At 37.2% G+C, this 26,394-nt stretch overlaps 1 protein-coding gene across 2 annotated transcripts in view; it reads left to right on the top strand.

The window, feature by feature from the left end:
- Positions 1-26,392, top strand: part of PIP4K2A (phosphatidylinositol-5-phosphate 4-kinase, type II, alpha) — a 50,819-nt gene extending 24,427 nt beyond the window's left edge. Inside the window, exons 4-9 of one of the 2 annotated variants that reach the window (XM_009330564.1) lie at positions 6,493-6,639; positions 9,330-9,368; positions 19,193-19,306; positions 23,102-23,345; positions 24,345-24,448; positions 26,262-26,392. In XM_009330564.1, the coding sequence (XP_009328839.1) occupies positions 6,493-6,639; positions 9,330-9,368; positions 19,193-19,306; positions 23,102-23,345; positions 24,345-24,448; positions 26,262-26,342 (729 nt within the window). In that variant the 3' untranslated portion in view covers positions 26,343-26,392. The remainder of the gene's footprint in view (positions 1-6,492; positions 6,640-9,329; positions 9,369-19,192; positions 19,307-23,101; positions 23,346-24,344; positions 24,449-26,261) is intronic. The other variant, XM_009330565.1, reaches the window with a different exon arrangement.
- Positions 26,393-26,394: the final 2 nt, after the last annotated feature.

Here is a 26,394-nt window from a genome sequence, read left to right as displayed (position 1 = left end):
ACCCCCCTTCCCCCCCCCCCCCCCCCCCCCCCCTTCTTCATTAAAATGGACTTCAAAAGGGATTTATTATTCCTCAGTGCTAACACTCAGGTGACTTCAGTAAAGAAAAGAAATTGAGAAGCCATCTCAAAGCAGGTGAACAAGAGGGAGTTGTTAGCATACAAGCCTTCCAGTATAAAACTACTCATGAGTGTAGGTACCCTTTAGGTTTTCTATAGGTGGCTGTCCCTGTTGACTGCACGTTCCCTTTCCTACACACGTAATTGTATGCAGAACTGACAACTATTGCACTGCCTGCTTGTCTCCCTAGCAACCAGCAGAAATAGCGAATAGTGGTAAAGGAGAGGGACTGCCCATTTACTGGAGGCAGCAAAGAGAGGAGTGATAGGGAAGTGAATGGGAAGAAAGGAAAGAATAGAATGAGCTAAAAAGGGGAGACGACAGCATAAAGGAGAAAACAAAAGCAGGGGGGGGAAAATTACCTTAGCTTCTGGAGAGGAAAAAAATATAAAAGAAACAGGAAGGCAAATGAAAGGGGAAAAAGTATAAGCAATAAGTTGAAAAAAGGGGAAATTGCACCAAGAGCGGGGTTCAGGGCTGCACAGGAATCAAGGAATAGCACAAGGTTATGGAGTGGAAGGTAGGAGAAAACACTAAAATCATAAATAGATAGAAAAACGTTACTGTAGGCTAAAAGTAATTTTGTCACAGAATTGGTGACAACATAGGCTGGAGAATACCCCAGAAAAGAAAGTGGGGACTAGGTGTCTAGGAATTTGCACTGAGATGGGCTGACATCAGCTGTGCTTTAGCAACCTACCAGCTTACATTTAAGTTTGTGTCATCCTCCCTCCACGTTGTTACTTGCACAGGTTATCAGTGGCTTGCTTCCTCCCAGCTCCCCCCATTTCTTCATGAGTTGCATCTGTATGTGTCACGAAAAGAAGGGAAAGGGTAGGTAAAAAGGCAAAGCAAGGCAATATAATGTACTGTTATTTAAACACAAATGCGCATGAAGAAGGATGCATACCATGTAACGGTGACCCTGACTCTCTGTATGTCCTAATGTAGTAAGAGGTGAAGATTGATGGGACGTTTGCGAAGAAACGCAGTTGAGAAAAGCCCTTCAGCTGGTTCCATGTGCGAATTAAGAGGCTGCAAAGAACGTGGCCTCTGCCCTGTGCTAAGATAACCAACCTATAAAGCAGCTTTGATATGAAAAACCAGGAGAAGCAGAAAAAGTAGAGATGAGAATATATGTGTTCTCATCCGAACAGTCTACATTTCACCTGCACCCATGGGCCCACCGTTTCCTATATGAGGGGTGACCCTGAAAACGGGAAACTCATTAGCATGGGCACTAGATAGAATTGCAAAAGGGCAATATGGAAAAGGGCCATACAACCATGGGCTGGAACTGTTACCGAAAAACTCATTGAAAATCTTTACTGAAAGATGTGAAATTTCATAGGTAAATACCTAACTACACAAAATGGCAGAATAGACTTGGCTGCACTGGCTCTGTTGAGGCCTGGGTTTCACCAGCAGATGTTTTCTATGTATTATTGTATTTTATATATATAAGCTACTGATGCTGTGCACAGCACTTTCAGAAGAAATCAGCACGCCCAGTGACTTATTTGATTGTAGCAGTACCAAGTATAATGTTCCTGGTAGCAGATCTGCAGCCTAGATAATCACACATGGTGATAACATTTAGATTAAGTTGCACTTTGAGGTAAAATTAACACTGGCCCAAGTCTAAAACAACATGAAATGTAAGGCTGTAAATCACAGGGCTTGTATCTGAAAACCTGTATATTTATTGAATACTTCTTTAAATTAAATTACTTTCTTACATGACTTACTAGAAGAAAACAGCTTTATATGCCTTGAAAATCTGTAACTTTCTGTTGTGTGCTGTAGTCCAGCTAATTAATCTTTTTGATGTTTCACATAAGTACCCAATGGATAATTTTCCATGAAATTATTAGGGTTCAAGAAAATTGGAATATTCTGAAACATGATATAACTCTGGACAGCTTCTTAACCTCCTTTTTGGGGAGTGATTCCACATGTCAATGCACGTGCACACAACGCATTGGTGGAGGATATTTCTGATTGCAGGCAAGAGGATTTGAAAGAGGAAGTTGAGCCCAAAAAAGGAGTATCAATGTCTTGTCCTTCACAGTGTCCAAAATGTTTTTAAATAATTCTATTGCTTGCCGTTCAATTTCTTTAAAGTATCCTAATGAACGTATAGACTTGTCACATAAGCGTTTGATAATTCAAGCATGATTGCCTTAATCATGATGTAGAAAATTGTGAAAATAATATATAAAGGGGTAACAGAGGATGAGCATGTTGTGTATTTTTGAATTAATGTTTGCAAAATAGGGCTACCTGTGAGAAATAGGAATGCTGAGTTTTCACATAGAACTGAGATAGATATAATTCAGGATTTAGTCTTCGCTGATGTCAAATCATTCCACAGATTATCTCCAGGGGAGGAGGAGAAATAGCAGAAATGGGAATTTTACCCCATGTTTTGCCAAAAAGATCCAAAAATGGCATAACTTCTTTGCTAATAAATTATATGCACTATGTTATCTTTTAGTCATCCTGATATCTTACTAGGATTACCACATGGAAGCAAGAAGCTAAGAATCTTATTTTTCATGTAAAATGAGAGGAAAAGTTCTGTTCTTATTAAGGAATCCTGAAGCTGTATTTATGCAAAAGTTAATGAGATTATAGGGTCATAAAGAATTTCTTACTAATTTTCAGCTTTAAGCATGGGGTTCAAGAGAGCTCAGAAAATTACGTATTTGAAACTTGTGCTGCACAGCTGACAAAATGTGTCAACATGCTGATGATACTTTATTTTGTTAATGGTAATATTGTCCTCATGCTGTGCAGGAAAATGAAAATTGTCTGAATTAACAAAAAATGATGGGGTGTTTATTACAACACTCTTTTTTAAAAAGATGGATTTTGTTACTGCATATAAGGACTTGTAAATGTATTAGCTAAGTATTATAGTTTTATTTAGCAAGGCTGCTTGATAGAATTGTTTTAATGTTCTTTTTAGAAAGAGTTAACATAAAGGAGTGAAGGTCTTTTCTTTCACTGAAATTTAGCAGTCCTGTTAAGCATGTACCGGCTTATTTTCTAGGCTCACTTTTATTCCAGCTGTGAGTGGGAAACTTCAGGAAATCATTCCTAAAAAGCACCTTGAGGTGACTAAATTGCTACTTCATTTATATCAAGATGGACAAATTGAAAATCTGCCAACCACAGTCACCAGTGCAAGTCCTGCTGGACTCCCACCCAAACAGATGACACGTTTTGCCTCCTCTGTGATGCAGATATGGGGGATTGATAGTTTCAAAGGTAGGAAGTTCTAGACCAACCTTGTAGATGCTGATAGCAAGTGGCATTCCTCCCTCTTTCCTTTGTCTCCCCGTCAGGATAAGAAATGCTGTCATGGGAAACACTGAAATCATTTTAGGGGCTTTTCTTTAAATTGCAATGGCATGAGTGTCCACAGTCAGCAGTGAGTAGGGAACAACTGTTGCGGTACATGGTGTGCTTTGAGAAGGTCTCTTAGAAGTCTGCAAGAACACGGCCAAGTCCCTTTTTATCAAGTGAAGAGCAGTGCTAGCAGAGCTCTCCATGTCCTGTGCTGCATGCTAGTAACGCTGCCCTTTCAGAAGGCTTGTTTACAAAATATTAAAATGAAACAACAGCATTAGCAAATGGCTAACCCTAACTTACAAATAGGACTTAAGCAACTCTCATTAATTGCCTTTTTTTCCTTGTTACGTAATACAGAACAGTTTGGGAGGGGGTTGTATACTGCTAAACAAAAGATTTATTTTATGTTATTACAGTGGGTATGTTGCACATGTTCTGTGTTAATGACATTGCTGTTTTACAGATGGGGACACTCAGGACCAGAAGGGTTAAAATCGGAGAGTTAGCAATAGCTAGGGTTGAAGAGATGGTTTAAGTGTCAAGACTGTGACCCTAGCAGCTGAGAGGAAGGGCAGGGAGTTATTAGTCTGGTACTCGAGATGCCTAGCTGCCATGCCTTCACGTGGCACAAACTCTCTGTATGATTTCAGATGAAGTTTCTGCGTCTCAGATCCCCATATGGAAAATTGGAATAATAGTATTTATTTTAATTCAAATTCTGTAGTTAAGAGCCATAAGATTAGGAGTGGCTGGATCCATTAAAGAGTTGAGTGGTCTGAAATTCTGTGGCACTAAACTCTTCTTGGAAGCTAGATTCATTTTTGTCATCCTTGCAGAACCTAATCATCTTAGAGAAGGAATCACTCAATAAATGTTTTTATAAGAACAACCCTTCCCACCTTCTATAAAGCATTAGAAAAGTATTTGCCTTTAGGATGTATGCCAAGTACTTGATGTTTATAACAAAATAATCAATGTAGTTTGACTAACAGGGATTAGTATTTTAAACAAGTTTTCTGTAACCTCAGCATTAATAGTTCTAATTTCACTTTATAATCGGATCTCTAAGAGAAACTACTGGTGGTCAAAATGAGCTACGTATCCTGTAACACGTTATAACTGCTTTGTGAGGTTGGTAACAGCCCTATGATTGAAAATACTCCAAACCAAGAACTCCCAACTTAAAACTTCTGCATCTGTTAAACACAGAAGTCTTCTCAGGTGCAAACTGATCAATCTTTGTGCGCTGCTCAGGACTGACATTGCTTGTGTGGCCTTTTACTGTCAAACTTCTTTGTATTTTGGGGCATACAATCATATTTCCTCCCTAAGGTTCTGATTTGCATTCACTGACCCTCTGCAGCGGCTTGAGATGTTTTGCCCGTTCATAGGCAGTTTGAGCTTAAAAATGCTTCACCGTGAAGTGGCACAACTGTGTCATGACTACGTGTTCTCTGCTTCGGGGCTTGTAACCTCCAGTACAGCTACAAGGGCAGACAGAAAGGAGTGTTACAGCCCAAACTGTGCCAGCAAGATTCAACAGAGCTCATGTGTCAGAGTTGTTAGTCAAAATTATGTTCAATTCACAGTCAACAAGTTCCATCTTTGTTGTTCATTCCCTTTGTTTCTTGCTGGACAGGATTGTTTTCAGGACTCTTAAATCTTTCTATTTTTATTTTGCCATTTAAAAAAGGAAAGTCTGTATGTGATATGTGCAGATTCCAGTATAAAGTTAGTGAGAGAAATTCCTTAAAATTAGCAGAGGAGCCCAAAATTGCAAAATCTCCAGGGTTCCAAGAGCTTTGTTATATTATTTGTTACCAAATGCTAACTACCTTTGTTAAACAATTCAAATGGCTTATTCAGATAACTTGTTCTAAAGTCTCCTGTATTTTAGAATAATGTGTTTCTAATAACCAGGTCGCTCTGGCACAAAAGAAACAGCAGCTTCAGTATTCAACGAATATTTCAAAGTTGATCTGCTTTAAAAGCTGGCTGTTGGTTACTTTTCATGTTTCCTATTTGGGGCTTGAATTTTTAAATTTTCTCCAGACTTGGTAATAACAGAAAGAGGAAAGCTGGTGAGTCCTTTTGTGGTTTTCATCATTGTGGCTTAACTTTTCCTTGGTTCCACAAAATATGAGTGGATGTGTTTGAGTTGGTTTTAGGATTAATACAATATGGGCATTTTTATTCTCGGAATAAATATTCATTCTTCAATAGTTCTCGTCATCAATGTAGTCTGTACTTTTTCTGCTTCCTCCAGTAGTCTTTCCAATAGAAATTCGAACTATTAGTTGTAAGGCAAGTGATTAAAAAAAAAAAGACGGCTTTCAGGTGCAGGTGGCAAATCTTTTCAAGGTTAATAGCCCATTTGTAATGGAATATGGTGACCTTAAGGAAATATAATGATTCGTAAATAAAATAATACAGGGATCTTGCACTTCACTGCTCAACTCTATTGACCCTGAAATGCAACCATCACGTGGGAACTAGCAGAAAGTTGGTCATAATAAATAATACCCCTTGCTGGTGACAGCACCATAAATGTTCATCATAACAAACAAGTATTGAGAGTGGAGAAACATACAAATTAAATATAATCTGGGACAACAGAGTACAAAATACAGCAGTGTGATCTTTGAAAAAATATTTCTGTTTTTTGACAACAGTACCAAATATGTTATCTGCATTAGGTGTGCTTTTTGGACCATAAAAGTGGAAAGGTGTGTCAAATGGAGCCTGCTTTTTCTATGAGATTGTCTATAGAAGTCAAGAGTTATAAGTTAAGCAGTTCAAGATTTTAATTCTTAAACACTGGCCTAAAAGCAGGATAACCTCCTGATGAAGGGTTTGTTTTGGCATGATTTTTTTGAAGGTTTGTCTCCACACAAATATATATTCAGCAAATAAATGTGTTGTTTCTGGGTGTTTTATCTTTAAAAATGTATAAAGATGTATTTATATAATATGTATCCATCCTCATTTCTCTTTTTTTTTCTTTTGCTCCTACAGTTTATTGTGGAGTGTCATGGGAATACACTTCTTCCCCAGTTTTTGGGCATGTACCGGCTTACTGTTGATGGAGTTGAAGTATATATGATTGTTACAAGAAATGTGTTCAGCCATCGTTTATCTGTTTATAGAAAATATGATTTAAAGGTGAGAAATAATTGCTGATGAAATAACTGGCAAAGTAGCTGAAAATCTTTACTATAAATGTTAGATTATGCTGATGCTTGAATATTGCTCAGAATTTTAATTAATTTAAAATTGTGTTATGTAAGAGCTAGCATTAACTGGTTTACTTCTGCATCCAGGTTTAGCAAAACTAAAGGATGGTATTATAGAAATTGTACAAATTTATTTATATTGTGCATTTTTAAATGGAGCTATTTAACCGGGTGTGTTTGTTAAATGTAACTAATGGCTAAAGGTAAAACCTTTCATACAAGTACAATAATAATTCTGTTTCCTATAGGTTTTTATCAACATTATGGAAAGCCACAGCTGATTCTGCAGAGGTCTTTTATAAAATAACTAAATATCATCATCATTTATACCAGTAAAATGCTACTAACAATGTACATCACTACTACAAAAGCTTCATATTTCATTCTATATTTTAAAAATAATTCAAGTAAAAAAGAGAAAGTTCTTAAAAAACAAAATTTCTGTTGCTTTTATCATAAGGTGTGTATTAGTTTTGTTTCAGACAGTTTATCTGCTCATTGTAATTTTGCCAATAGTTAATATACAGTGCTTACAACGAATGCCCAAAACAGTCTTAGTCTTTCTACCTAAGGGAATGTATTTTAATTTCCTCCATAAAGTCTCCCCTTAGAAACCTACTTCTTTTTAATACATTTAATTTCTATGTGTTGAACCACTAAGTGCATCTGCAAACTTGTTTTAAGATGTTTATTTAGCATTCTATATTAAGAGATTTGTAATGCTACATACTGCACCATCCTTTCCTACTGTCAAGTATCTATCTAGCAATTGGTTAGGTAGTTGACTGAACATGATTTATTAGAACTGATTTCCAGATTGTCAACAATTGGCTTTTTGGTATTTAGTATTACTAGCAGCAGAGCTTACCCGAGACAGATATTTTTTAAATTTGAGAACTGTATGTGTTTTAGAGCATTGTAATGTCCAGATGCATTTAAAAAGGGATGAAAGCACAACAGAAAGAAACATAAATGATATACAGTACGTTCTTAGCATTGGTGTCAACAGCTCTTGCTATTATTTACCTCTGTGAATGCTTCTTTGCTCTATTCAGTTTGTCCAGCTGGACAGAATTGCTTTAAAGATAAACTTCTCTTGCAATTTAAATTTAACATCAATATCATATTATTCTTCAAAACAAACTCCTTCACTGAGCAGGTTTATAGTGACACTGCATATATTATAAATCACTTTTTTTTTTATTTTCACTGCTACAGCATCTGCGGTTGTAGATTCAGAGTCCTTTTTCGTACATGAATATTTTTGACACCAGCTTAGAACTCACTTGTAGCACAAGTGTGTAGATACTAAGTGTGTAAGCACCTGTGTAGATACTAAGAAAAAGAGACCACAAATCAGCATAGGATTTCAAAGGTATTTTCCTGGCCACTGAGGCATTTTAGTAAAATGACTTCAATGTCAAATTTGGCAATCTCCCTAATTTTTACTATTGTAAATCCACCTTTTTTTCCCCCAGTTTGGTTTTCAGCTCATCTTTTTTCAGGCCCAATAGTCTGCTGGAGCACAGAATACAACATAAAAGATGTATCATCAGTAAACTAAAATGTCAGAATTTTACCAGGCTTTATTATCAGTTAACAATATAATGCAATGAAATCCCTGCTTCCTGGGCCATACATAATAACTAAGACGTACTGTCCCATTTATCTTTTCTCTCCATCCTTTCTAAGTTTTCTAAGTTTCTCTCTGCGAACAGAATAAAACATGGTATAAAAAGATGTGGTTGGGGATCCTCACGTTCTTTAAACTAGTATGACTCCATTCCAGCACTTCTTTACACAATGCACACCTTCCAACAAACGATAGAGCTGATTTACCCGTCTTTCAATGTCCAGTTATCATGTTTGTAGTTATTATTTCTTGCAGTGCTATTATGTGATAAACAAATGCTGGGTACTTAAAGGTGTGGTCCTGCTCCAAGAAATTTGCAAGGAAATATATACAGCCATTTTTTTGTCACCTCCACCTTATTCAGAAAGCACCATATTGCCTACTAGTTTTAAGCTAAAAAATAAATTTAAAAAAATTTAAATATCCAAAATGTCTTTGGCAAGCACTGTAAATCTTGTGAATCCACAGTTGGTCTCATCTCTTCTTTTGACTTCATGTTGCTGTGAGGTGCTTTGTTCTTGTTTGTACTTTGTGATCTTTTAAATATTTTTATGTGTTTATATTGTGTGACATCCTTTTCAAATGTGTATTACATATGTCCGAACAGTTATATAGAATAGGCTATTCCATAACCATACAGCTAAATTGGCACAGAAAGATGAGAAGTCTGCCAAGCAAACTGAACTTCCAGGGTGATAGTCTCAAAATGAGGATGAGACATGAGGAAGAAGCTCCAGCAGTCAGGAGGACAATAGGTGTAGAGCATTTGAGGATTTAATCCATCTTTCTTCTCTCATGATACATCTTCTTCAAGTGATTGCAGCAGTTCAGCGGCCCTGGGCATTCTACCTACTGTATCACCTTTCTTTAAAACAGCTCTCAAGTTCAGAAGGATGCAGTTCATCCGCTTTTTGACCTGTTATCGTAACATTTTCAAATTAGTTTCTGACATATGCACATTTTTAGATCCATTTTTTCTGTTTCAGGGTTCTACTGTGGCTCGAGAAGCCAGTGACAAAGAAAAGGTATGGTGCATTTCTGTTTCTTTTTCAGTTACCTAACCTGCTAGCTAGTCTCAGGACAAACATAACCAGTGCTGTTCTGCCCCTTTTCTCTGTTTCCTGTCATATTCTCCCCTCTTGAGTTCTACCTTATTCCCTCCTTTATCTTTCCTCATATATTTTCTGCAGACCTTTGAATATTGGTTTGCAATGGTGTTGAGATTTCAGAGGTAAGTGAGCCAATCCTCTACCTCCTCCTTTTCCTTTTTTTCTCTTCTCTTCTTAGTTTCTTCAGGGCCTGCCCTGTGGTAGGAAAACATCAGGACTTTCTTCTCTTCCCTCCTGCTTCTTCATCTTCTTTCTCTTGCTCTTTAATATTGAGATTTATGGATACTCCATGTCAGTTAATGGAATGATGTGACGTGGCACCACTTCTAAAGTGAATGCAAAGATGAACCAAACCTTGAATTGTGAGAACCTTTGGGTATGTAAAGCTCATACAAACGAGCAAACAACTGACAGACTTAGATGTACATGTAGCTATAATGAGAGACAATCTCCCTCAAATTTTGGGCTGAAACTTTGCTCTAAAAGGAAATTGATCACTTTGTTTTTCTCCATCTCCAACTTCAGTTCATTTGGAAAATTAATGTTCTCAAAATCAACATTTCTCTGAGGTTTCAATGAAATAGCCTGATGGCGCTTTAGGAGAGGTTTGTCTAGACATTCTACAGATAATTGAAGGTGGAACATAGTCTCCATCATCTAAGACTTCTTAGATTTCCAAATTTGGGTGAAGTCTAGGAACACATGACCCTTGTGTTCTTAATTTTTCCAAGCACATTCCTTCTGAATTAGCCTAAGATTATTCAGTAATTCACTTAAAAGACTTCATTTTATGTTGTCCCCAAATTCTATTCAGATCATTTGTTTTTCTCCTAAGCGTTAGTTGTACCATACCTGCCTCTCTGAGTCTTCTACAGATCACACAACTGCACTAAGGAGTAAGGGACATGCAGTACCTGTCAGTCCTACAGTTCTCACTGCATGAAAAACTCTGTGCAAAGTTTTTCTGCTTCGTCCTAAGGTATGGCTGAACACTTAACAATTCTTCTTCTAGCATTAGGCAGCTACCACGTCCCAAATGCTAGCTGCAGTTACAATAGTCAGCATTAGCTCTCTTTTGCTGTACCGGGCCCTCAAGATCATGTCTTGAATGGTCTCCGTTCTTTTCTTGTGATCTATTTTTGTTCTTGTTTAGTAGCACAACTCTAGTGTTTTTAAAGCAGAGGGATTAACCCTTCAGTGTCTTACAAACGATACTTAGTGTCATTGAAAACCTCTGCTGGTAGTACTAAAATAACCTGATAGAAATGAGGCGGGCAAATTATTTGGATGGGACTACTTTCAGGTTGCAACGTTAATGCTTGGAATGATAATGTAAAATTTAACAATATTACATATATTCAGCTATACAGGAGCTGATACTATACAGATCTTTAGTGCAGTGGTTTTGAGCAATTTTAGGGATATGTCTCATAATAATAAATAGATTAATAATAGTACACACATACTGCAGTTAATATGTTGAGTGAGAACCTCAAAGAAACAGTGCCTTAATTTTGTTCCGTAAGTTCATGGCAAGATTACTATTGAACTTGATTATAGCTAAGTTGAAACAAACTTGTGTAGTTTTGTATAATTGTATACAACAATTATTCTCTAAATTTTATGTGAAATCGTAACTTCCGTAAGGCCAATAACAAAAATTCCTATCAACTTCAATACATGTAGAACCTCCCCTTTTATTCTGAGTACTTCTATGAAAGAAATATTAAAAAACCTGCTCCCCCAAATTCTCCTTCTGCTATTTTAAATCTCACACATTATTTTCTTTTCAAAGGAATTTGATTTCTTGGAGACAGAACTACACTAAGCTTGTTGATGTTGCAAGCAGGCAGTCTGAGGCTGTTAGAACAGCCTTCTGTTACTCATCATTCCCCTCAAACGCCAATGCAGTGCAGCAGGGAAGCCACAAGCTAGTACTCAGAACAAACATTTCTAAGAAAAGGAATTAATTGGGTAGACTTCTAAGTTCATAGAGGGAACAACATTTTACAAACACTTCAAGAAAGACTCTTAGGGATTCAAGCAAGGGAAAAATAATATTTTGCTTATTACATGTTTTTTTGTCTAAGTTTTGGAGTCTGCTGTTTGATTTGAAAGGGTCAGAAGAATACACTACTGTGTGTCTGTATTGTAGATGTTCAGAACATTCACCGTCACCGCAATCTGAGTCCCCTGCACTAGGCACTAGAACTGCGGTGGTTTACTCATCTAAACTACTCAAGTGTTTGTAACGCACAGTTTTTAAGCTTAAATAAAAAGGGGGTTCTGTATTTATACGAGTAGACAAGGAAAGTTTGTCTTTGAAACTCTGAGCAATGCTGAAGACCTGCTATCATGAGATGTATCTCTGCACGGGTGGCACTAATTTCAGGACCTTGAAGACTGTGTTGACATAAGTACGTCTTATAAGTGAGAGCCCTGTAGCATGTTTTTTCACTTCCATTTTCTCGTAAGTAGATGTCACTATTTCAAACTTTTTGTTTGTTGTCTTCCGTGGGAATCTCAAGCCAATCTTAAAGATGTTAAAATGCCTGGAAAATTTTAGCTTGAAAAGGGGAAAAAAAAAAGGGCATTTTAGCAAATGCTCTGAAGAGATTTTGGCATCTCCTGTGTTAGAAGAAATTGCTCTGAATGATTAAACAAAACCAGACAATCTCAAATACTTAGCTGGTGTAGTAACTTATTAGCTAATTTTTAGCCAGAGGCAAGTTAAATCATCCATTTATTAATATTGCCCTGAAATGACATTAACAATAATAGAATTTCAATTAATGGCAGCATTATTTAATTACTTATTATAAAGGTATCCACTGCTATTCACATCTGAAAAACAGAAAAGTAATAAAAGGCAGGAAGCTTTTGGTGCTAAAATGTACAGCTAAAATGTCTGGCAATGTTGTAGTTTTTAAATGGGCTTTTAAGTAATTTGTATTTAATTTCAAATGCCAATATTCAAGTAATCAAATGGTTTTCAGAATATCGAGCATAATATGTTAGCTTCTTTTAAAGCTGCAGAAGCCAGAAAACAGAAGAGCAAGTCTTTCACATTCTAATGCACACTGCAAATTTTAGATAAATTACTTCGAAATGGCAAATTTGGCTAAAATTATGATGTTCTTGCATCTTTTTCCTATTGAACTAGTCTTTTGTTATTTACTCAGTTAATAAAGAAGAAGCAATTATGCAAAAAGATTTAATGGACTATAAAATAAGAAATCAGGGGAAAAAAGTGTTTTCCTACTTTAGTTTTGTAGTGTGAAATAGGTATTAGTATTCAAACTTTTTTTTTTAATCAGTTTTTAGGAAGAAAAGCTGGCTGGAATGACTTTGAGAATGTTACTTTTCTGTCCTGTTTTCAGTTTATCCTGCTTGACTGTCTTTAACTGTTTAATATCCTAACATATTGATGAGAAGCTCTGAAACTATCATTTCAATATTTTGTGATAATCAGTGTGGAGACAAGCTCCATCCCTTAGATTTCACCTTAACACACGATTCCTCTCATTTGCACTATAAGTGATATTTTTAATAATAAAGGCATTACTTTCTTGGCAACAAGTATCATAATATGCACTTACAGATGTCTTGAATTTTAAAAGAACAGTATGTTTCAACAGTTGTCAAATTCTGACAGCTGCCTAATTTTTTTTAGGCTTTAGTTCTCTTTACTTTTTATTTTTATTATTTTAATAGTGGGCATTTTCTATTCATTTCTTGGACAATTTTACCCTCTTATGTGAAGCCAGGATAATGCAGAACTCCCCCGGTGGTCTGTCTGCTCACAGTTACGCTATGCTTGCAGTACAACATCAAATCAGCAGTTATAGCTGAGTCTACTTGTACTTATAAGGAACTTAAACATGTTGCTTGTGAGTGAGCAACTTGGAAGGAAATTTGAAGACGAAAAACAAAACCTAACTGAACTGAAGCCCACCATATTTCATCTTTCTTGAGCAATTTCAGAGATTATTGCATGTTTTTAAATTAATCTAAAACTGGTTGCATTGGCACCTCTGTGGTATGTGTTGTGTCATAAATAAGTATAAATGCAGAAAAATTACAGTAAATACATTTGAACAAAGGATTTTCTATTCAAGTTCCTTTTTGGAAAAAAATTGCCATAGTTGACAGCTATGTTACATTTTGGTTAAATTGTATGCAAAATACATAGCTCTGATAATTAGATTGGAAGATGCTGCTAGGTGTAACAAATCACTTCTTAGCTTTACTTTTTACATTCTGTATTACAACATATAGTAATTCACTGATTTCTGAGAGGACAATTATAACTAAAGGAAGAAGGATTTTAGTATAGGAGTATAGCAACAAGATTGCTCAGTCTTGAATTAGTTTTTTTCTTTTGATGTCAATAGGTAAAACTTCATTCAAGGTAGATCATCCCAAAATCTGAACTATTTTTTCCAGCTATTTTAAAATTGCTAATTTCAGAACAGCTTTTTTTTACTTATTTCTTTCAGTGATTTCAACCTGCTTCATATGCCGATCTCACACAACAGACATATGAAGCATGTCTTAGATTTCTCTGTGAAATGAATCTCAAGGTTACATATAGAGAGATTATAACTCTCAAAACATCACACTGCAATACATCGCAAAGATAGGAATAGACATTCAGAGTTCAGATTCCTGTTTCAGCATTTAGCCTTTACATGACACCAACCCCACTTGTTTTTCAAAACAAAACACTAGTTTGCCTTTGTTTGTTTGAGGGTTTTTTTTGTTTAAAAGTCTGTTTTCCATCTGTTAATTAAAAAAAAAAGGGGGGGGGAACTTTGTCTTGTCATTTTATATGTTGCATGTTCATTTTGCAGCAGGAAGACATTAAACCTAGGGATAATTCTGGATGCATTTCCCTGGGCATTGAAAAGACGTATAGTTACTATTTTGGTACATGCTCAATTTCCTAATCCACCTACAATGTCCTGCACAATTTTTCTTTTTGTTCTACAAAAATGCCTGTTATACTGGCTAAAACCATTCCAGTGTTCCCTCTCAAACCCCATTTTTGGGGTTACAGCTCTTATTTCCATTGCCATTTACAGTCCTGTGATGCCAAGTGGAGCTGCAGACCCTCGTTGTACAACAAAAGTTTGGACCCATAACTGCTGAAGGGAAGAAGCTACAATCTTCAGCCTTCCAAAGAAAGTTCTAGTTATTCTTCCATCTTGTAGATCTAGTGACTCCAGACTTTTGATTCAGTTCAAAACCACCCGTGCCAAATGATTGCAGACTATATTTAGCATTATATCCTTTTTTAAAAAATACTGCCTTCCATATATGCTGGTGAGCCCAGTCAGTCTAAAGTTAATCTAACTTACTTAATTTTTTTTAAAAAAGGTGTATGTGAGCCATTCGCTGTGAAAAGAAGCCCAGGGTGTGGAACTTCACTCTTGGCAGATGTTTTATACTATTTCCAAAAGTTATAAAGTGTAAGCCCAATTTTGCCATGATTACCTGTGTGAATAACGTGACTCATGGCTAGTTCCAAACAAACAATAAGACTGCTATGCAACATTTCTCCTACAACCTAATCTTTGCCTTTGTTAGATGGGAAATTGCTGCCAGGTTGTGAAGACAGTCTGTCTTTTTCCTTCTTCAATCCAAGACTTATTCTGAAACTTAACTGTGCTACAGCTGTTTTAGCAAGCTTCTTCCAAAATGTCCTCATTAATGTTAGCCATGATCGTTATTTTAGGTCATGATGCACAAAAATCCCTTGGGGGAAAACAAAAATTGCTAATATTCATTTCAACACATTAGGATAGGATGCTGAATTGAGATGTGTTAAGAAGTCTGCAAAAACTATTTCCATTTTCATCTAGAAATAAAACTTCACCTGGTTCTTATCTTTCAAGAATTCTTTTTTTTCCCCAGAAACAATGTCAGTGGGCTGTTTCACCATAATTTTAGTTTTTGAATCAGGCTTTATGCATTCTGTCATCTTAGTCAAAGAAATCTTTATTGCCTTTCAGCCTTTTCAAAGGCAGTGAAATCTTCCTGCCATTAAAATTCTCTGTGACCATGGCAAACTTTGAAATGCAAACCTGAAATGTGCAAATAACATGCTTATTTTAATAAATAAATACTTCGTATTTGTAAAATCTATTGTGCCTTTCTTGCATCTTTCAGTAGGGGATTAAAAACGATGGAGATGGTTCAGAAAGAAAATCTATTATTAATTTAGTGGAAGTAGTTAGATGTTCATCTCCTGTGCAGCTCTTAAAATATTTAGTTCTTTAATGATAGTAATATGTTCATTATAATGAATTACGTTCTAGGAGAATCTTTTTCCAACAAGGACTTTGCTTCATTGGAAATATTTGAGACTTCATTAAAAATTAACTGTATCGATTATTTCATTAACGCAAAGTCTCAATTTTTTCATTCAGATAGTATTTTAAACTGCCACAATGTGGTTTTCTTTGTATTTATTTATTTCAGTGCATAAGAAGAAAATGTACACATTAGGATTTTTCAACATGAACACATATATTATTAATTTTAAATAACTACGAGATCTCCTCCTAGTCACATATTTAATAGGTTTTAATTCCTAAATTCACAAATCAATTTTAAGGCATGAATATCAGTTAAAGTACTACTAGAATCGCTACTAGTGCTGGCTGTCATTAGTAATACTTGGGACTGCAACAGTATCCTAGGGCTATTCAGCTTTAAATAAATAGGGCGAATGATATTGCCTAGCACACAAAAAAAAAAGCTTTGTCTAATAACACCTAGAAAGAGGGAAGAGAATAGGCTGGGAGGCATCATACAAATAATGTGGTGAGGGCAACCACTCGCACATAGCTTTTTAGCTTCAGTTTCTTAGGGACCCACTGCTTTTACTTCTTCCTTTTTCTTCACATGCCTCGGTGCTGGCTTTTAATTTATGCAGTTCTGCACTTGCACAGGTATGGGCGTTTGGGTGAAGAAAAATGACCTCAGATAAAAATCCTCAGAGGGATTATTGAGGACTGGGGGAGCCTGCACATGAGGCAGCGAAGAGTCTGGCTTTTTGGGAGAGCTGTTTCACTGCCCTGAACGTCCTTGGGAGTACCCCTTGGGTCTTGTGATGGCAGGCAAGAAATGTGGCTGTGTCAGCTTTGCTAGCTCACTTTTATTAAAAATAGATTAGAGACAAGGTTAAAATGGAGTATGGCACCTGGACGACTGGCTTAACAGCTCTAGCATCTTCCAAAAAAGACATTGCTTGTAATTTAAGTTTATTTTTACTGAAGATACGACTGTCTTCAGTGGAGAAGCACGCTTCCCCCTCCCACCGCCCACTGAGTCTGACTGGCTGATGCCATGCTGGGCAGGAAGTCTGTGGCAGAGCCTAGAGATGAACCTGCATCTCAGCATCTTAACCACAAGCACATCCTTCCTCTTTACTCACCCCCCAGCTTTAAACAGCATTAATATAGGGGGTTTTGTCAGTGTTAATGAGTTTGTTTCACTTTAACCTCTGCCTAGTTTAATGAGTAACTTGGATATACTAGGTGGAAAGATAATCTGAGGATTTCTTTTTGTAGTGACTTTGGGCTAGAAATTAAGGGAGCTTGGTTTCCTGCATTCTTTTCATTATTGTTTCATCTTAAATTAATTCATCCAAATCTTCTTCCATTCTTAAGCATCCCACGCACTGGATTCCATCCTCTGGTGTTGGCAACATCCCTGGATCCGCAGTCCCGCCTCTGCAGAATTAGCCCTTGTCCATGGGACAGTTTGCTCGATTGTGTATGATAATCTCTACAGCTGTTAGTCTGGAATGCTTGTCTGATGTTTCCCGTACTCATTTTCATCCTAAACCACTTACTGAGTAGGCCAGAAAGACAATCGATGCATGCTGTGCTGCCATATTGTAGTAGACAATTCATTGTGAGCTTCCAGAAGTGGCTAACATCATCTTTAAGTAAATCAGCAGAGCACTGCAGGATGACTCCTCCGTGGAAGGAGTCTGGGATGGATGAATAGTTACAGCTCCATCTCAGCTGCTTGGGTTTTTTTCCTTGTACTTTAAATTAAAATAGAGGGTCTCTATTAGAGGGTATTTTAATATATCAGAATGTTCTAGGTGCAACACAGTAATAATTCAGAGCAGCCAGACTAGGACCTTATTTTTTTCCAGAGTTCATTGGTGTCAGGATGCAATGGATTTAACATGGATTCGTAACTATTAAAATGTTACTACTTGCTTAAGTGTTTTTGAGCAGTTATTGGAAGAGAAGGGTCACTTTTCTAAACAAAAGCAGCATTGTGGGATCTTGAGCAATTCACAAACTCCAGGTCCAAAAAATAAATTTGAACAGTTGGGGAACTGACTATTTCGGCCACTTCTGTGCACAGTCCCAACAGCAAAAAGAACTTTTGGCCATTGTGAAGATCTGTAAGGGCATTTCAGGGTCTGCTTATGATGCTCACATTTTAATGCTATGCTTTCCAATATGTACATTTTGGAGCAGAGAAAAGAACCGCTGAGATTCTTTTCCTTACTGTGTCATAGGAAGAAAATAAACTTGAGGAAAAATACTGTCTCCAGTAAGGTTATAAGCAATGTCTGACTAATTAAACTTACGGAGGAGATTCCAGTAGGCTGATGTTAGCTGCCTTTTATTCCTAGCAGAAGGACTTTCAGATTAAGGGGAAATTATTTTATTAAAAGTACCATTAGTTCATGGTCATTGAGGGTTGCAGCACGTGGTTGTTCTGCAACGTTTTCTTTGTAAAGAAAACCTGTTCTTTCCTACTGTTTATTAAAGGTGGGGGGCAGGGAGAAAGGCTGTTCATTGCTCTTAATGGGCCAATTTTTTGAAGGCTCTGATTGCAGAAGCTACTATTACTTCTAGTTTGCTTGACCAAATACCCTGAAAGAACTGCTTTTTTGTTTGTTTTGTTGGCTTACTGGTTTTTTTTTAAGTAAAAAACACCTTCTGGTCACTGCCCTCTGAAAACAGAGCCTGTTTGAGGGGTCTTAGTACTGAAACCAGTGGTTACTCCGTCTGCGCTGGTCATGTGAAAGTTTCTGGGTTTCCTTAATGCTGTTGCAAATCACTTCATGGGAGAGTTAAAGATGAAGATAATCAACTAATGCTCCAACATCAGAATGTTTAATTCCTTGTTTAAAAGGCAGTGGTCTTCTCTGGCATTTACCACTTCTAAGCAGCATTACATAATACATGTTCACTTGATGCTTTTTAAATAATTATTTGGTATTAGGCACTTACAAACATTCACAGTGCTATGTAGAATGCAATCCAATATGACTTCATCTATAAGATCTGATGCAATAGCACTTTGTTAACGAGGTGTAGATTGTGTTTGGACTTCACTTACTGCCGGTCACTTTGACAAACGACATCTTGGAAGAAGCTCGATGCAAATCAAAGTTCGATGCAAATCAAGCATTGAGTCTGAGATTTTGTCTTAGCCGCATTTGCTGCACACCCAGTAATCATATACCTTCTAGGCCGTTTACAGGAGGAATAAACTAAGGAAACGTCTCCGTGGGTGCGGTTACGGAGAGCTGCATGCGATGGAGGTGCCTCTGCTTCCCCCGGAACAGCGGCTCGTCGGTGCCCTCTTGGGCACAGGGGAGCTCCGGAGGTGCCGCTGCTGGCAGGGGGGGCATGCCAGGCCAGCAGTTTCTGCAGTCTTCTTTGCAATCCCACTCTTATAGGAGTTTTGGTTTATTTTAGGCCAAAGAGCTGCCGACGTTCAAAGACAATGATTTTATTAACGATGGCCAAAAGATTCATATTGATGAGAATAACAAAAAGATGTTCCTTGAGAAACTCAAAAAGGATGTTGAGGTAAGAATGTGCCTGTTTGGTTATATCTGATTAAAATGTATGGCAAATTGCAGATAGCCCAGGAAATCATAGCTGTAATTCATTAACAAAAACACTTGTTTATAAGACTGTTTTAAATGAAACACAATTTAAACTTTCAGGAGTTGATCACTGCTTTTGCTGATGTGATAAATGGCTTGCTGCCATAGCTGGTTGCCATACATTGTCCCTGCCTTGATGATGTGATGTTAAAATGATGGTACTACTTAGTACTTAAGCACTTTACAAGCCTAGTACTTCCAAATGCCCCCAAGAGAGAGGTGAGTATTGTGAGTTGCTTTACAGGTGGAGGTACATACACAGACTGTAGTCCATAACAGAGAACGTAGCATCCCCTACACACAGCCATGCATGTTCTATCTCTTTCATATTAGTAATCCAGTTTTAAATCATCCTTAGTATCGCAACAGTAGAGTGCTTCAGAAATTTGTATACAGCAGTTGGACTCATTATCTTAATGCGGTCTTCTCATATAAATTTGTAATTGGCGGAATATAGTCAATACTTAATAGAAAAGTGTTAATATGTGAATTTAATGTAATATTTTGTTATAACTGATTTAGATCAGCAAATAAAATAAATATTGGGCTAACTAGTTCACACAGCTTGACTTTAGTTTCCATAATTGAAAATATTTTCACTAAACACAATATTTTGCAATCCCTATACTCGGAGCCTAAAATCTGTTTTCCTTGTTGGAAGAGACCTGATAGCAAAATGTGTCTGTGACTTAATAAGACTTTCAGCTATTTATATCAAAATAGCTCTGTGAATTGACTTGTCTAGTTCTTCAGATCTACATCTCAGTAGTTGCACAAAACAAAATACCGTAACTTTAGAATTTACCCAATAATTTGCTTTTGAGGAAATCTGATTTCCAGTCATAATAACAATGAGAAATTTATGGTGATGATAATTATGAAAACATAAATATTTTGTGAAATATCAATGTGTGTTTATTCTATATTTAAAATATTGTGCTGGAAAACTGCTCTACCAATGTCACAGCTCTAGAGATAAGTTTATTTGGGCTTAAATTTTGTGCTTTTTTAACATGTACTGCTGTTGCTGACTAACATTTTTTCAGTAAGTAGGTTGCAGACAAGATCTTAAGTATGTGCAAGGAATGTGGAAGATACTTTATTACCCCAGAAAGTGGATTGTGTGCAATCTTCTATACCATTTACTGGATTGTGAATATAATGGCAGATTCCAGATCATGTCTTGAGAGGCTATTTTTTATGGTTTTGAAATTTATACAGAGCATTGTTAAATATCCATGTAAACCACTAGTGTGAAGTGATCTGGCACCTGATTTTAACAATGGCAAGCTGTTCTTTAACCTTGTTTTTCTTTTATTGGTTCTTCTGCCCTTGTTAGATAACTGATAGTATACATTTTGTACCCAATGTGTAAACACTCACATTTCACTACAATGAAAAGAAATGCCTGACACTTAGCCTATGATTATCTTATCACACAGTATTTATAGTTAAACATATTATGGAGTAGTATTCTAAACTATGTGACTTTATATCTGTTCTTGTTTGTCATTAAGTAAGTTTTATTTCTGTATTTCTCTGTTGTGGTTTAACCCCAGCCAGCAACTAAGCACCACGCAGCTGCTCGCTCACTCCCCCCCCACTGGGATGGGAGAGAGAATTTGAGAATAAAAGTGAGAAAACTCATGGGTTGAGATAAAGACAGTTTAACAGGTAAAGCAAAAGCCACGCACGCAAGCAAAGCAAAACAAGGAATTCATTCACTCCTTCCCATGGGCAGGCAGGTGTTCAGCCATCTCCAGGAAAGCAGGGCTCCATCACGCGTAACGGTTACTTGGGAAGACAAACGCCATCACTCCGAACGTCCCCCCTTCCTTCTTCTTCCCCCAGCTTTATATACTGAGCGTGACGTCATATGGTGTGGAATATCCCTTTGGTCAGTTGGGGTCAGCTGTCCCGGCTGTGTCCCCTCCCAACTTCTTGGGCACCCCCAGCCTACTCGCTGGTGGGGTGGTGTGAGAAGCAGAAAAGGCCTTGACTCTGTGTAAGCATTGCTCAGCAGTAACGAAAACATCCCTGTGTTATCAACACTGTTTCCAGCACAAATCCAAAACACAGCCCCATACAAGCTACTATGAAGAAAATTAACTCTACCCCAGCCAAAACCAGCACGCTCTCATAATTGAGTCTTATGTCCCCTTCCTGTGTTCAAACAGACAAATACCTATTACTGCTGTTTTGATGTCCTCTTGTGTATTTTCCTGCCTCCTCATTCCATTGAAAATGTCCTGAGAAAAAGCACATAAGGATATTTTTTCCATTTTAAACCAGATGATCTTTTCCTTGTGCTGATTTCTCTAAGTCTTTTTGCTGTCAGCAGCACACTTTTTTCCCAAGAGCCATTCTCTTCTAATCTGCAGGTCACTCTTTTTCCCAAGAGTCTGTTCTCTTTCGTGCTTTTTTATATCATTATTGGTAGATTTTTCTCCTGTCTCTCCCGGTATTTATCAAGTACCTAATGATATGCCTGGAGTCCTTCCACTCCATCACCTTTGGCCAATCTCATCTGTTGTTCTTGTATATCGTTGTACATCATCTCTTCAAACTTAGATCTCTTCTAGTCTTGTGAAGAGTCTTTTGCTTTATTATATTGAAATGATTAGAAACCAATTTCTTCGTTCTTAAAACCTCTTCTCAATCTCACAATATTTCTTCTAGCGCTTGAATTTACAGTCACTTTGTTATCTCCGATTCCTCTCTTTTCTCAGAATCAGGATTTTGAGAAACTGTAGTTTCCCATTTCCCAGTATTTTGTACTCATCTCTTTCATCACTATCACTATTCCAAAGTCTGGCTTAAATCCCTTTTTCTCTGGTCTGTCTAAATTCCTTTTTATAACCATTTAGAGTTTCTAAAAATTGAAACAATTTGTATTTTCAGCCTCTTTCTCTGCATACCATAAGCAAGGGCTCCACAAGTTAAAAATTGCAGTATTGCTTTTAGGCTGCAGCACAGCTCTGCCCTGCCTACCCCTCACCCCCTTGAACTGTTTATCCCATCTTCCTGCTTTTATACCTTCCTTATTTCCATCCTCCTCTGTTAGCTTTCTGCCTTATCCTGTTCTCCTCAACTAAAATAACACTTTGTCTATACATAAAGTGTATTCATCTTTCAATTTTCTACAGAAACTCCCATCCTCAATCTTTATTCAAAACCACCCTTTCATTCACATTCATATTTTGTTTATGTGATTTAAATTGTGAGCCTGTCACTGTGAAAAGCATATAGCGTCATTTCATGTCTTCATGGTGTAAAACTTCACTGCTTTCCACTGCAAGACTTTTTCATCAGTCTTTAAGAACGCTTAAAAGGGAGTGAGGGGGCAGATTTAGCACGCCGCACACCTGATGGCAAGAGGCTGATCTGGACATTGAGTGGTGACAGGATAGCTCTAATTGAAACACGAGACAGGAGTGACAGTCATCGGCTCACACAAGCACTGGTCTTTGCTACAGGAAAAAATCATTTTTCCCTGAGGATTTTGGGAGAGTTGCAAGTGAGCTGTGTGCTGTTACTACATCTTAACAAATTCAAGTATCTCTCTGCTAGCTTTATCACTTAATCCTCCCTTTTGCTCCCTCTTAGAGGTGCCTGTTTTTCTCGACTGATGACATCTTTGTGTAACTTCTCCTGTTTGTAAGTGGCGCTTGCATTTTTCAGTGATACTGATAAGTTGCTTATTATCACTTTCTAGTTCCTTGCTCAGTTAAAACTCATGGACTACAGCTTGCTGGTTGGAATTCATGATGTTGAAAGAGCTGAACAGGAAGAAGTAGAGTGTGAAGAGAATGATGGAGAAGAGGAAGGTGAAAGTGATGGGACCCACCCCATTGGAACCCCTCCAGACAGTCCAGGAAACACACTGAACAGCTCACTGCCTTTGGCTCCAGGGGAATTTGATCCAGCTATTGATGTTTATGGAATAAAATCCCATGAAAGTAAGCAGTAATAAATATTTTTATGTTAAGGTGTTTTGATTCTTACACCAGAATCCTAAAGTCTTCGCAACCACATAAAGGCAAAGTTAAACTGCAAAATATAAATTCACTCTGCAGAAGAGGAAATGAGTTGCTCTTCGGTGCAGCAGAAAGCAGAAGACACCTATAATGCTCAGCATTGTTATGAACATATTTCTTAAATATTGTGATGTGTGGGCATGCAGTCAAATAATTCACCTACTACACAATCAAATCGTATACTGGCTTAGCTGTTCAGATACAGCAGTTCTCAGTTAATTCATGGTTTTTTTCATCCCTTTCAGGAAATCTAGTATCTGTAATTGTTCTCTTCCTGGCAGATAAGATAACACTGTTAAAAACAGTCTAGAAGGAATGAGAAAAGCAGCATTCCAAGTTATATTTCACTTTTTTGGTTGCTTTTTGAAAATTTGTGCATTCGTACCCAATTTCTGTGTTCCAGCTAAGAAAGTCATCATAAGGAGTGTGTAAGAAGCCTGAAACTGGGTTTGATGTTAGTGTGTAAAACGAAGTATAACTAATTACCTGGGGCTGTTCAAGACAGGAAAGTTATCTTTTTTTTTTCATAAGCATTTACATGGAAAAATACATGGTTTTATTCATAAAGAAAATATGATCTTGTTGTTGACACAGAAGCATTACCTTTCATATAAAACTTCGTAGTTTTTCCACAAAGGAAGATGAAATCCACATTACTTTAAGTGAGCAATAATTCCTATTTCTGTATGCTGGTGTTTTACTTTACATTCGTTTAGGGGGGTTTGCATTATATATGAATGCAGTTAAACTCTCATTTAAGGACAGCTTGAGCCTGTGGTCTTTACAGATCTGTGATTCTGACTGACATTAACCTGTCTTAGCTGCTGATTGAGCCTTATAAAGTCTCCTTTGTTCGAAGGAGGACTCATGATTAAGATGTCTCAAAAGTCGTTCTTACTGCCATGTGTTTGCCATTTGCAGATGCACCTAGGAAGGAAGTATACTTTATGGCCATTATTGACATTCTTACTCATTATGATGCAAAAAAGAAAGCTGCCCATGCTGCAAAAACGGTAAAGCATGGGGTAAGTATCTGGGTTGGTTTTTTCCTCTGATTCCGTTTACACTTCTGCATTTTTGTTGTTTAGTGCACTGATATAGCACAGTTCAGAAATCTAGGGAAAGGGGAAATAGATCAGAATTTTTTCAGTTTTTTTTCTAGTTTATTATGTAATACAAAAGTACAGAGTAACTGCTACACATTAAATACTGAGAGTGGAACTCCCTTTTCAGCTGTACACATAGCTTTCTTACCCATAAAGAACTCAAGTGAGATGCCTTTTTAGGACTTCGTCCTAAATTTGTGAGATGCATCTTATTGTTACAAACAAAGCTGTTCACCAGATACCTGTATTAGTATACAGCTCTGTGAAAGCTGTTGTGAATCTTATTTCAGATGCAGGGCCCTAGTGATGGTTTCATTATTTGGTACAGCCTGTTGAAAGTTAATTCTTTCAGCATATAATGTGGCTCACTTTACAAGATTAATTAAAAAAAAAAGTACAATTTGCAAAATTAAGCGTAAAATGTACATATAAAATACTTGGAGACCATTAAGTGAAGGCTTCTGTTTGACTGCCATGAATTTCTTTATTTTGACTGAAATTGCTGCTTAGCAGCAGGCACCGAAGAACCATGGTGAAGCAGCCCAGCCTTCCAGAATTACGATTTGTATCTACCATTATCACTCCTATGGTGATTTAAGGTTCAAATTTCATAAACTTTTTTAAAAGAGTATAACTGTTCATGAGGCTAAAATCCCTTCTCTGTTTAAGTATCTAAAGGATCAGGGCGCTGTGGGGGGGTTTAAGCAAAGGGCTCAGGGCTTTTTAGTTTACAGTAGAGTATGATGTGGACTGCCCAGCAATAAGCCCTGCACAGGCCTGCAGAAGGTGTTTTTTGTCTCTCTAAAGCAATGCTCTCATTACTCTCTCTGCTCTCAGAGAAGCTGAACGTTGAGTCAGACCATATGCAGCCATTATCTCCCAATTATTAATGAACTTTGAATGTAGCAGACTTCAAAAGCTCACACTTCTGGCTTAAATAAGGGATAGAAACGTTGTAAATAACAACTATGACTATTAAAGCTGGCTGTGATTAGAACTTATTACAGAATATTACTTTCGGACAACCATTTTGTTTATTTTGCTGTCTCCATCCTGAGCCACCTGACACTAAAGTTTGTTCATTAATTGGATGCATGCAATTTTCCCCTTTTGTAAAATGGGAAAAATATAAATACAAATGTGGCCTAAGACTCTGAAAACCTCGAATAAAAATATGAATGGAATCGTGACTTCATTGGAATAGCAACTGTTCAGCTTGTTCAGTGAGTCCAGATTTAAATGCCTATATGTTGAAAAAATGTTGCTGATTGTTACCATATATTCCAAACCAGGTTATTTAGCATTCAGATAGCAATATGCATTACACAGGTATTGACACGCCAGATCTGAGTATGATAATTTAGTCTTCTCTATATGAAGACACTGCTGCTCAACAGACTAGAATCTGTTGAGGAATCAGTGGGTAGTATGGTTAAGTATGCAGTAGAAATTATATAGGAGACTGAAGTACAATGAAAGTAAAGAGAAGAGGTTTCAGAAATGGAAGATGGGTGTCCTACAGTTACGGTGGTGAGTACCGAGTATCACTGTACTCGTGTGAAGCCTAAAAAGGCATCAGTAAGAATCTGCTGGAGGGCCGTTACAATTTGTGTTTCTAGTGTCTGGTTCTGAGACTGCACATGAAATTCATTGAGTGAGTAACACTCTCGGTGACAAAGCATCAAATAAACCACTGGTTCTTCCTTCTTTCCCCTCCCAATTCTCTGTATAGGCTGGTGCAGAAATTTCAACTGTTAATCCTGAACAGTATTCAAAGCGCTTCTTGGACTTTATTGCCAACATCTTGACGTAACCTATCACGTTACATAGGACAGACACGAGACCTGGGGACAGCAGCAGTGGCA

Source organism: Pygoscelis adeliae, unplaced genomic scaffold (assembly GCF_000699105.1).
Source record: "Pygoscelis adeliae isolate BGI_AS28 unplaced genomic scaffold, ASM69910v1 Scaffold27, whole genome shotgun sequence".
In the NCBI taxonomy this organism is placed as follows: Eukaryota; Metazoa; Chordata; class Aves; order Sphenisciformes; family Spheniscidae; genus Pygoscelis; species Pygoscelis adeliae.
Note: the sequence above shows the minus strand (reverse complement) of the source record. Positions and strands in the feature narration are given on the sequence as shown.